Here is a 12,710-nt window from a genome sequence, read left to right on the forward strand (position 1 = left end):
GGCAAGTGTTGGCTAATGATCGAGGCCACAGTAAAGGATTTTTGAAAGTGTTTTCGAACACTACCCTCATTTTAGAGTTAAAGGACATCATTTTGTATGTCTCAAAAAAAAAAAGTTTTCTCAACAACTGTCAGTTTCACAGGAAGCTTAAGGGCAGGAGCATAGTAACATCTATGGGACTTAGGGAACTATATCGTACCCCTCCTCTTTCCACAGCACTGCAACAACTGGTTTATATTACTACTGCTCTGGCATGTTGCATGTTCTTCACCACCACTGCTTTGATTTTTTTTAAGCTCAGATGGTGGACATGTGCGGTGGTGGGTGACAGTCTGTGTTTTATGTTGCACTAAGACTGTGCTATCATGAAGGCACCAGGCAAATGTGGCGGCACAGATTTGTTCTGAAGCTGACTAGCTCATAAGTGATAACTGGGACTGTTAAGTCATTCTGTTCTTTGTATTTCCTGAAGTGCTTATCAAATTAAGTAACAGTTTTAGTGTTGTTCCAAGGGTTTGTGATTATAATTGTATATACAGGCATTATTTCCTCAGTGTCCAAATCAAGTTTATTCAGTTTTATTAGCAACCTGGGTGTTATTAGTACATTCCTTCCTCATATGCCCTAATCTAAGGAAATATCTCTAGCAAGAGCAGTACTGGAATCTCCCTGCTTCCCTGCAGTAGGACCCAGCCTGTCTGATGCATTGTTTATTTCCTCTGGGAACTTTGGAGCAGCAGGAGGAGAGAAAGCAGCTCCTTTGCCTGGATCACAGCTATTCATCACCTAACCCAGAGGAAAATATCTATTAAATATCACCCACATAAAGCCCAATAAGGTAGAAATTACTGATTCTGAATGTGTATCTGTATGGATATACACATTGGACAATACAAATTACTATAGGTTACAGTGGCTATAATTTATATGTATCTGCAAAATTTCTCTGGGATACAGGGAAAAGACCTGAACATTTTTCACCGGAAGGCTCACATCTCAACAGATTATATTACATACCCACCATCCTAGATTCAGGATCTACTTTTTGTGCCACCTAAGATGGTATAAAATTATTATAACAATACAATACACATAAATGGAAAACTCAAACCAAGACACATTCATTTGATTTGTGTTAGGGGGCTTTTGATGCAGTTCAGCAGTCTGAAAGTGGGAAAGCTAGAAGCAACTGACAACTCTAGGACATGATTCATAGTTTGAGTATTGCTGCACTGCAGAAGGCTTGAGATCATTATCTTGCTAAAGGCAGTAATTTATTTGATAGTGAGCGAAGCTCCGCTAACCTTCCTCACATGCTGGGCAGGACCTGAAGCTGCAAGCAGTGGAGTAACAGTACCATAGCTCTTCACACACTGGGACTTAACTGTGGCTCTGTGACGTGGCTACTACTGCAGCAGGAATTAGATATAATAATACTATTTCTAAAATGGACTCTAAGATCCCATCAGCAGGTGCAGGACAAGAGCAGGATTTGGGCTGAGACTCAAATTTTAGGTACCTTTCCCAGCTGCTTTCAGATATGTTAGATGATTGAGAACTTATTCTTTCCACTAGTATTTCTAATTCATTACAAAACCATCAATAGTTCCTTAAACTATTAGAAACAGTAAACAAAAAAAATCAAAGAATACTGGACACAGCTTCGAGCCTGGAGTACACAGGGAGGTTACATTAACACTTCACACAGACAGAGCAGAGTGACAATCTTGCACTTGTCAGGCCCTGCTGGGGCCCACCCTTGTGTAAGCCTGAAGGAGACTGCAGCAGGACAGTGCTTTAGCAGGCATAGCAGGAGCAGATCAAGGGGAAAAGGGAGTGGGGGACTCCCACCCATGGACATTTCACACCTCCTGCATATTATGCAAGGACATATGCAGGGAGATGGGATCACCTCCTCGCAGCTCACAATATAGTGTCCTCATCTACCCGCTCCACCTGACCTTATAAACATCTTAAATCTCTGTGACTTCTCCACCCTTCTCTGGGTATTAGGATATTTTCCTAATAGCCTCTTCCTTCCAGAGGAGTCAGGTGTCAAATAGTGAAAGATGCCTGACAAATTTTTCATCTAGAGAAAGACTTGGTGGCTGAGAATTAAAAGGCTGAAGACTAAAGTGTGAGTGGAACAGGAATATGATGTTAGGGCCTGGATTCTGCTGGTGGAACCAAAAGGCTGTTGGAAAGCTAATGAGCACATGATGACTCTATACATATTTGAAACTCATTTTTAAATAGACCCAAATGTTCCTGATTGGGAAGACAGCCATGGGTCAGAACAGGTAAGCAGGTAATGGAAATCATTGATTGAAGAAACCTAAGAGTTCTGCAGGGCCAAGTGTATTTATGTTACCTTGTAGGCTTTCCTTTATAGCCTCTCCAGTGATTAATCATGCTGGGCAATAGGATGGGAAAAAAAGTTCCCCAATCTCACTCTCTAAAGCTGAAGCCAGACTCATAGAATAAACAATAACACTGGTGATGGTAGGAGCCCACAGTGGGCAGTGATGGTGATGGGAATCTGTAGAGCATTGCTTTCATCCAGTAGTCTTGGAGAATTCCTGTGTTTAGCTTGGAGGAGGGTAGAAGAGAGGAATTTTCTAACATGCCATAGTAATCCCAGTTTCAGAACTGGGAGGAAAAACTGGGATGGAAACCTGTTCCACAGTTTCAAACCGTACTGGGGAATAGCAAGTTCAACTTCATTTCAGGATTATTGAATTAATTTTAGTTATTTTCCATAACTCTCATCTATTTTATTTTTTATGTATAACATGTAATTGTACATTATACACAGACCACTTGTCAGCTTTAGCTTCTCAGAACTAACCAAGGTCTTTATTTGGGTGTTTCTATTAATTGAAACATTGCTATGATTTAGCTTCTTATGAAAATAGTAATGTTTCCTCTCTTGAGATCATTAGCTCAACTCTAGTGCCAAACATGATCAAAGGTTACTGTTATTTGAGATCTGTTGCATCATCTTTATGAACAAAGTAGAAAGTCTCAATCCAGTTTAAACTGAACAACCGTTCTTGTTATAAAACTATCATTAAGTTTAAAAATAACAGGTGGATAGGACATTAAAAAAGAATATAGTAAAAACATCAGTTAGATAATTAAGTAATTGAAAACTATACAGCATTTCCTTGTCACTGGAGAAAAAGGAGCATTTTCAGTTAGGAGCATTTCAGTAACTTTTGTTCCTTTTAAGACTGCAAGACTGATGTTACTCTGAGAAGGCAATCTGGTTTGCAGAGTATGTCCCAGGATGTCAGCACTGACAGTGCCTGAAGCATCTCTGCTCTTTGGGGCCATGAGGCTCTGCTGGATTTCCATCCTGCTGGGGAAATTACAAGACTTGCAGTTAGATTAAGTAATATTTATGTAACATATTTGTAATGTACATCAAACAATAATTTAATATTAGCAAATCGGTAGATAAATTTTGCTTTCCTTAGCGGTAATTTTCCATTGATGATGTTATCTGAGCAAAACCGAATTGAAAAGCAGAGCCTCATGCACGAGCAGTGTTCACCCCGCACTCCATGCCCGGGTGTTTCGGGATGTTGCAGCCCGTGTCTGGGGTCGGGAGCGCGGTGCGGGGCAGCTCGTGGTGCGGGGCAGCTCGGCGGCCACGGCCGTGGTGCGGTGCTGCCGCCTCCCGACAGCAGCGGGGCTGCCAGGAGCCTCCGCAGCCCCCGCGCTTTCCTCCAGCGGCTCATCCTCTCCTTACAAGGTTCCTTTTACACTTTCCAGAAGACACGTACTGTCATGGTCCCTGCCCCAAATGGCTTACATACTCCTGGGTCATCTTATGAGGAGATTTTACTTTATTATTTATATCTCTGCAGCAGCCCATAAATCCTTACATTCGGGAAGTCATGGCTTATCATTTTCATGCTACTACAGTTTAAAACACGTCTTAAATTAACTGCACAAGGGTTGTGACCTCAAATAAATCAGTGAGCAAACATTTTTCTCTAGTAACCCTTTCTGCATGCACATCAACACACTCCACTGATGCAAAACTCTCTTTTATGCAGCTGGTGAGACAAGTGATTCTTCTTATTTACCATAAAATGCATGTGTGTCTTGAACAAAGACATTCAGGGAAATAAATAACAATATTTTCAAGGAACTGAAACTTTCTAGGTCTGGCTTGTCCTTGCTATTAATGGAGATTTATTTGGTTTAAGGTATTTTTTTCTTCTGTGTCCATTGGAGTTTTTTGCTCTTATTAGCAGAAAGGTTTTCACAGAGCTGGGAACATAAGCCCATCTTAAAAGGGAGAGTAAAAAAGTGATCCCACTCAAAGAGGTCCACCTTGTCCAGAGATTCTCTCTATGAGATGAGTGCATCTTTAATAGCCATGACAGTCAGAGCACCATTGCAGGAGGGCAGATGTGGTTATTTACACTTCACTGATGAATCTCAAGCACAGGGAATTTTAAATGGCTGGTCCTGAGCAAAAGTAAATTCTTGCTAAGTTCAGAAACTCAGGTGTCCTCTTGCGTGTCAGTGCAGTTCCTTGTTTATGAAACTGTTGAGGCATTTTCTTGTTGTTAGTATAATTTGTTGCAGAACTAATTAAATGTGAATATTTGGGTCTTCACAGTCACACAGATTGTGTCCTGGTTGCACTTATGTGCTAGGAGTTGTGATGTTTTAAGGCTTTAAAATAAAATGGGCTTTTGCATGAGTTCCCATGGACTCCTAACACTCACCCCACTATGTCTGCAATGCAGTTAGAGATGCAGCTGCCACAAGGGTGAACTTGCAGAATTTGTGTGAATTTAGCTCTAATGGAAGTTGTCATGAAGACCAGTCTATACAATCACACTTACACAGTTTCAGAGGACACAGATCCTGAGGAGTTTGAAAAACATAAGAGTAGCATCATAGAATAGTTTGGGTTGGGAGGGGCCTTTAAAGGTCTTCTAGTCCAAGCCCATGCAGTGAACAGGGACATTTTCAACCACACCAGGAAGCTCATGGGAGTGTCCTAATAAATGGGTATCATTTTTAGACACATTTATGCTGTTTTTCTTCAAGCACAAACATAAACCTGAAGCCCAAAGCTGACTATCTCCCTTCTACTTGTGTTTTGTTTTTAAAGACATAAGAAACAGTATCAAAAATATCAAAGTTATATATTTGATATGTAAATTGGAGGGCCTTTTTTTGTTCATCATATAATATTATTTTTTTTAAATTCTGAGCATTTCCCCTTCCTCCAGCAGTATTTTGCTCACAAAATTAAAATCGTATCATTTGATATTTCATTACATGTGCAGTTGTTTTATGTTAAAGGTCTAGAAGTTTGGTCCTCTTGAGAACTGAAATCCTAGAATCAAGGAATTTATCATAATCATCTTCCTTGTAATCTTATTATGTAAGAAACATCAGTACAAAAGAAAATGAGGGAAAAGGGGAGTACAAAACTTAGAAAAGGAACTTTATTGATTTTTTTTTTATTAGAAGTGTGCATTGAAATGATTGAATGTTTCAGTGTATAGGGTATTTTGTAAATTAAGTCACACATAAAAAGAATACATTATAAAATGTGTATTATTCTCCAGTTCTAATGGTAAAATCAGACCATTTGAAAGCATCCATTTGAAACTGCCTGTTTTGCCACGTAATCAGTAAAATGAAGTGCTACAATTCAGGCTTCATTAAACCAGCAAGAGAAAAAGTTTTCTGTCATCATTATTTGTTTCAAGTGGTACTTTAAGATCCTAACCAACATGCATGCTGCTAGAGAGTGTACACATGCTACAGTACATTCCCTGCCCTAAAAAGCTATCAGATGGAACAATTTGTGTGCTTAGAGAGATAAACCCCCCCATTTCAGGGGTTATCTGAGAGTGGAGAGAACAGCAGCAGCTGATCCTTGAGCCGCTGTCCTGCCTCCCATTTTCCTGCACCATGGATTGTGCCAAAGCATCCACATGTACAGACAGGCTACTGTGAATAGCTGGGTGCAATGATATTCTGCCAGCCTGGCAGAAGTCAGGCTCCAAATGCCATTTGGCATGTAGTGACAGGACAAGGGGAAATGGCCTTAAGCTGAAGGATGGCAGATTTAGGTCAGATTTTAAGAAGAAATTCTTTACTGTGAGGGTGATGAGGCACTGGAACAGGTTGCCCAGAGAAGTTGTGGATGCCCCATCCCTGGAAGTGTTCCAGCCCAGGCGGGATGGAGCTCAAGCAACCGGGGATAGTGGAAGGTGTCCTTGCCCATGGCCATGGGGTTGAAATGAGATGATCTTTAAGGTCCCTTCCTACCCAATGTATTTTGTGGTTCTATGATTTGTGCCCCCAAACTGCACAAATCCCTGTTTATTGCCTTCCACAGAACCCTGCCTTGGGTGGACTCAGTACAAGAAAGACAAGGAGCTACTGGAAAGGGTCCAGTGGAGGCCCCGAAGACGATGATGGGTCTGGAGCATCTCTTGTATGATGAGAGACTGCAGGAGCTGGGCCTGTTCAGTGTGAGAGAACAGAGAAGACTGAGAGGGGATCTCATCAATGCATGTAAATGTCTCAAAGGCAGGTGACAAGATGATGATGCCAGGCTTTTTTTCAGTGGTGCCCAGCGACAGGACAAGAAGCAATGGCCATAAACTAAACCACAAGATGTTCCACTTAAGCACGAGGAAGAAATTCTTTCCAAAGAGGGTGGCAAAGCACTGGAACAGGCTGCTCAGGGAGGTCGTGATGTCTCCCTCTGTGGAAACGTTCAAAACCCACCTGGAGACATTCCTGTGTCTGGGTGTCCCTGCCTCGGCAGGGCGGCTGGACTGGATCATCACCAGAGGTATCCGGCGCTAGCAATTCCGTGATCGAGCTGGCCCACCCTGCCGGCCGCGCTCAGCTGCTCTGCTCCGGGAGCCTTTTGGGCCGGAGGGGAAACATTCCTCGGTGTCCTTGGTTAAAATCCCCGACGGCCGAACTTCAGCAGCAGGACGGACACACAGTTTTTGGAGGACAAGTCACCCTTCGGCAGCGGGGTGACGGGGCCATCCCTATACGCGGCCGCCGGGCCCGTGGCAGACGGTGGCCCCGGGCCCAGCGCGGCCCCGCCCGCAGCCGCCGCCGTTGCTACGATACCGCAGCGGCGCTGGCTGCGAGCAGCCGCCTCGGCACGGCCGCGGGCCCGGGCCGCCACCGCCACGGCCCCGGCACCGGCACCGGCACCGGCACCGGCACCGGCACCGGCACCGGCACCGCCACCCGTGCCGGCACCGGCACTGACACCGACCCTCTGCACCGAGCCCGCCACCTCCACCCGACGGCAGCATGGCTGAGGTAACCTGTAACCTGCCCCTCCCTTCCCTTCCTGTTCCCTGGACGGGACGAAGGCTGCACCTCAGGATAAGCCCGACAACATCACCCGTGTATCATCTGTAACCATGTACCATGCTTCTGTGTCACCTGTGAGGAGAGATCAGTTAGCTCCTGTACTTGTACCCAGGCAGTAGTAAATCTTAAATTTTAGGAGCAGCTGCTACATATAAGATCGTGGGTGTGATTCCTGCCCTGCCTACCCCTTCATTACTGCTCATCTTTTAACTCTATGTACAATCACAAACACGAACAAGATCAAGACTGAAGTACCTGAAGAGAGCCTACAAGAGAACTGGAGAGCTTTTCACAAGAGCACATAGTGGGGACAGGACAGAGGGGAGCAGATTCAAACTGAGAGTAGGTTTAGATTAGATATTAGTAGGCAATTCTTTACTGGGAGGATGGTGACAAACTGGCACAGGTTGTCCGGAAAAGTTGCAGATGTCCCATCCCTGGAAATGTTCAAGGCCAGGTTGGATGGAGCTCTGAGCAACATCGTCTAGTGGAAGGTCCATGGCAGGGAGTTGGAATGAGATGATCTTTAAGGCCCCTTCCAACCCAAACCATTTTGTGATTCTGTGCTTTGGAGAGGAGGATGAAATGAGAAGAAAGCCATGAGTCCCAGAGCAGGTTTGAAGGCAGGATGCACTAAGTTTCAGCTCGCAGCTCAGATTGTTCTTTGATGCTGGCCGGAGCATGGACTGCAGCTTAAAGTTGCCCTTGTGGTCTTCCTGCTGACAGGAGAGCTGCTTCCCTACCCTAGAGACCACCTCAGAGGTGAATTTGCAAGGATTTGGCATCAGAACTGAGCTAGATGAAAAATGTTTCTGTAGAAGGTTTAACAGTTGCATTTCGCACAGAGGGAGGACTGGATTGTGTTAGCATTACTGGAGCTTTGAGACGTGCTTGTCTGCATGTCCCTGGCACTAGCTGGATAGAAATCATAAACTAATCAGACTTTAGAGGGTAGAAAACTGGGCAGAATTAGGGCTAAAATACTGAGTTTCTTCAGTGGTTGATGCATTATTCAAACACTATCACAAGCATGGTATTTTATAGACTTGTCTTTAAAGCAGTTGTGGGACTCAATTATAAGAACTCTGGCTGGTAAAGCACAAGTTATTTCAGTAAAATTGGGGGAAATGTGTTTGAAAAATAGCCTACAACATGCATATTATATGCTAGCAAAAGAACTGTTATTACAGAAAATTTTGTCATGATTTCTTAGTAGCTGTTATACACTCAGTATATTACTTTTTTGTATTCTGGGGTCATAAGTGAGATGTTGAATTCTTCCTGTTTGTTGATTATTTCATGCAGGAAGAGTCTGACAAACCATATCTAGAAGAAAGTGCCTTTGAAGCACTGGAAAAAGACTCTGAAGAATTCATCAGTATACTGAACAGAGATGAAGCTCTGGAAAAATTCCGTGTCGAATATGAGAAGCTTTTTGCTATTATGAAGAAGTCTCGTGAAAATGAAAGGCATCTAATGGAGAAATGCAGGAAGCTGAGTGCTGAGCTTGTGGAGAAGTCATCCAAAATAGCTGTGCTCACCAAACTCACTCATGATGATGAGGAAACTATATCATCATTGAAGTCGGTAAAGTTTTGAATAGAATAAAGTATGATCTGAAATTGTTAATGAAAAACATGGTAATAAGAGAAGCACCTGCAAGAACACTTGATTTTATGTAGAGAGCTGGCTGTAGGGCTAAGAGGTGGCATCTCCAGTTGTTTATAGAGGTGGCATCTCCAGTTGTTTAACCTCTGCTTTGCTTTGTTTGCTCAGCCTGGTATATTTACAGGTTTCAGTCAATTTCTGTGTTTATTTGCACTAAACCAACTTCATCAGCTTTCAAGTACTTACTAATAGTTTTTGTTTAAGCTTTCCCTCTGTAAAATGGCACATTTTCAACTTAATGTACTGGTTTTGATTCATTATAACTTTTGAAGGATTGCTTGGATGTTTACTATTGCCAGAACATAAAAAACCCCTACTTTTTGTTGAAGTATGGATTTTAGGCCAGGGAAGTGACAACTTATATAAATAAATGTTTCACAGTGCTTTTGAAAAGGAATCCTATATAGCATTTCAGTGTGATTTCACCAATTCACTCTGATGTGTTGTTTGTTATTATTGATTTAGACTCTGTCAAATCAAAGTGTTTGGCTCACTAAAAACCGTTGATGTTTTTAGGCTTACAGTGAATTTTCACTGTCAGAAACCTAAAGCTGCCAAGTGATCATAAGACTGTATGTGGAACTTCTTCATTCTGGTGGTTTAAACACTTAGCTTTGTGATACCTAGATAGGCTTTAATTTAGCACTTATTTGGGAAACCTCCATGCCTTACAATAAAGTGGTTTGTTCCGGTAAAATAAAGTCAGTGTAGCAATCCAGAGTGATTTTTGAGCACTGCAGAAATAGAAATTCTTTGAAATGGAGTTTCTTGTCCTTAGAATTATGAAGAAAATACATTCAGAGTAAATATAAATAGCAGCACTGTCATCCTATGGCCACAGTTTGCAAACCCGTGGTACTGCCCAAAGCCTCTTCAAGGAGGAGAAAAAGCATGGAAAATCTTGTTTATTTTCACTGCTGCTAATCAAAACCTGGTAAATGAACATCAGGAACCACGATGATCCTTACAGTTCCCTTTTTGCTATCACATGGCAATACTCCACTGTGTGTGAACAGTAGGAGAGGTGGTTCTTCAAGATGTTCCCAGACTGAGGAGACGTCTTGGTAACGTCATAAAACTGAGGAGTGGAAATGTTGGGAAAATAAGAACCTTTCCAATTTCAGCAGCTAATTTTAAGCTCAAGCAGGATATGACTGAATCATACCGCCTGCTATTGAACCCATTAAGTGATTTTCTAGTGAAAAAGCTGCTTTACAATATGATCCTGCTAGAAATGATGTGCAATGCACAACATGGGACATTTCATTTCTAGTGGTGTGCTGTGAGTCAAGTATACAGCTGATGCTATTTCAGTTTTCAGAGAATTAGTCCTCCTCTTAAAGGTTCAGGAATTATTTGGATATTGTTCAAAATGTTCATGTCTTGTTTGAGGTTTTGCTTGGTAAACCCTTTAAATTCCATATTATTCTTCTTTCTGAAGGAAAGTTCTATAAGAGTTGTAGTATTTCACTGCAATTTTGTTAACATTCAAACAATGTGTTTCCTATGTATCCAAGCTAAGTGTTGAAGGAAGTTCAAGTGCTAAAGTAGCTAAGATTAAATTCTTCAGTGCTAAATTAAACAAACAATCTGTCCCACAGTTTAATTATTTATAAACCATAAAAGAATCCTGATGGGGCTGTTCTTGTAAAAATGGAACAGTTCCTGTAAAAATGGAATAGTTGCTCCAAATTGAGGCCCTACATCTTGGTGACTTGATGGGTCATTAGGGTAAGAAATAACAGTTGCAGAAGAAAAATTTTTCTCCATGTGAAGCCTGTTTGTAATCAGTAGAGTTTGTTTAGGGCAGGGGTTAAGCACACAGATCAGTGGCTGGTAGGAGGTGGGTCAGTGATAATCAATAGCTGTTAACTGTCAGGTGGCAGTTAAAGTTTCTGTTTTGTAGTTTTAATAAACTGGACACAACAATCTGCTGTTTACAGAAATATCAAAGGAGCAAAGGGCCAAGCTAATCATGAAGGGAATTCAATTCTGTTTTTCATGGCTAGGGACACTGATCCATGAGTCTGCACTGGAAGAATGCTAGGAGAGGAATTTATAGGAGCTTGTACTGCCCTGCTTGAAATTACCAAATTTTCAATTTCCAGGCGTATCAATCCAATATAATAAAAAAGTTTCATTAATTCTCAGTTTCTGAGCAATGAAACTGATGTGATCTTTGGGGTATTTAATGAAAGCAAAGTAAAGCAGTCACACTTCATAAGTTCTGCTTCACAAGTTCCGGAGTTCAGTACTTCTCCAAAGATTTTTGAATCATTCTAACAGCAAATATCCAGTGAACTTTCTTTAATTATGCAGCAGACTGCCATGCATTACCTACCTATCTTGTACTGCAATCAGCCCATGTTGCTGACACACTGCAATCTTTCACACTGAATAACAATGTGAATATTTCTTCTATGAAGACTTCCATCGTCAAAATTTTGCTCCTTTTTACTTCTGAAAATAACAGATCTATTGATCCACTCTTACAGCAGAAGACACAACCAAGGAGCAACTACAATGAAGCTCGGCTTTGCTGATGCTGAAGTCTGTAGAAAATTCTTATTTAGATTTTGCTTATTAGTGTGGCCATCACCCATGTCTTCTTACTTTATTGATAGAAATTGGTATTATCAATACAAATTCAATACAGTAGTTTTTACAAGCCAAAGATAAAGTTCAAAAAGCACAGCTTAGGGTGACCTGAAATCTGTGCTTATCTGAATGGTCTCGTTGGCTTCAAGAGATCACTTTTGCAAATACTCATCAGAACAAAAAAGACTCTCTGAAGCCACTAAAACCTTTCAGAGGCTTGTTGATTTTATTCCCCAGTTCTATTCCCCAAAACTCCGGTCTTAATGATTTAATTCACCAATTTTAATCACAGTCTAATCAGCCAGCAGGAAGCTCTGATGTAAGTAATCAGCTTTAATCTTATTTTCAATTTACATTTTTCTAGAGAAAGGGTGGTTGCCTCTTACTGGTTGACAAATCTGAAACATGTTTATTTACAGTTATATTTTTTGTTTTCTGCTAGTCAATATGTACACTGTGTCTTCGTGCCATTACTTCAGCCCAACATGCATTTATTTAAATTTCAGAATTTAGTATTTTTCTGTGAGATATTAATGAATGAAAAACGTGTAATTTATTAGAAAATGCGTAATTCTTTATGTATTGAATGGAAATTAGAATTCAAAATGTATGACAGAAAAATTGATTTTATGTATACAACTGTTTAAAAATGCTTGATGCATAAGTGAAAAAGCACATTTTTTCAGGCTAAATTTTGAACTAAGTAATTTATTAAGTAATGAAAATACTGTTTGTAGGTAGTGAGTTTAATTGACTGTAATTTCAGATTTTCTGAGCAAGGAAAGCCTATTGTTTACCTTTTTATTAGTACATGTAGAAAAAAAGGAAGAGCAAAAATTCCTGATCTTTGTGTTCCAGATGGTTTCTCAAATTTGGATATGCTGAGCTAGTTGAATAAATAAAATGGAAATGTATTCCCTCTGCAGTTTGAAGAGGCTACAGATGTTATACTTTGTGTTATCTTTCAGCAAAATCTGGTAGCCTATTAATTCTGCTAGTTCTATAGTTTGAATTTTTAATTCAGGCAGTAAACAGCTAAATATTACATATATTTGATT

At 41.0% G+C, this 12,710-nt stretch overlaps 1 protein-coding gene across 3 annotated transcripts in view; it reads left to right on the forward strand.

Moving 5' to 3' along the window:
• Positions 1-7,037: 7,037 nt before the first annotated feature.
• CFAP58 (cilia and flagella associated protein 58) overlaps positions 7,038-12,710 on the forward strand; it is a 57,903-nt gene continuing 52,230 nt past the window's right edge. For 2 of the 3 annotated variants that reach the window (XR_005257473.1, XM_038141519.1), the window contains exons 1-2: positions 7,041-7,332; positions 8,692-8,973. Coding sequence is in view for 2 of the 3 variants with exons in the window: in XM_038141519.1 (XP_037997447.1) it covers positions 7,324-7,332; positions 8,692-8,973 (291 nt within the window). In the remaining variant the exon portion in view is untranslated. Of the gene's footprint in view, positions 7,333-8,691; positions 8,974-12,710 lie in introns of all 3 variants that reach the window. The other variant, XM_038141520.1, reaches the window with a different exon arrangement.

This window comes from Motacilla alba, chromosome 6 (assembly GCF_015832195.1).
Source record: "Motacilla alba alba isolate MOTALB_02 chromosome 6, Motacilla_alba_V1.0_pri, whole genome shotgun sequence".
Taxonomy (NCBI): Eukaryota; Metazoa; Chordata; class Aves; order Passeriformes; family Motacillidae; genus Motacilla; species Motacilla alba.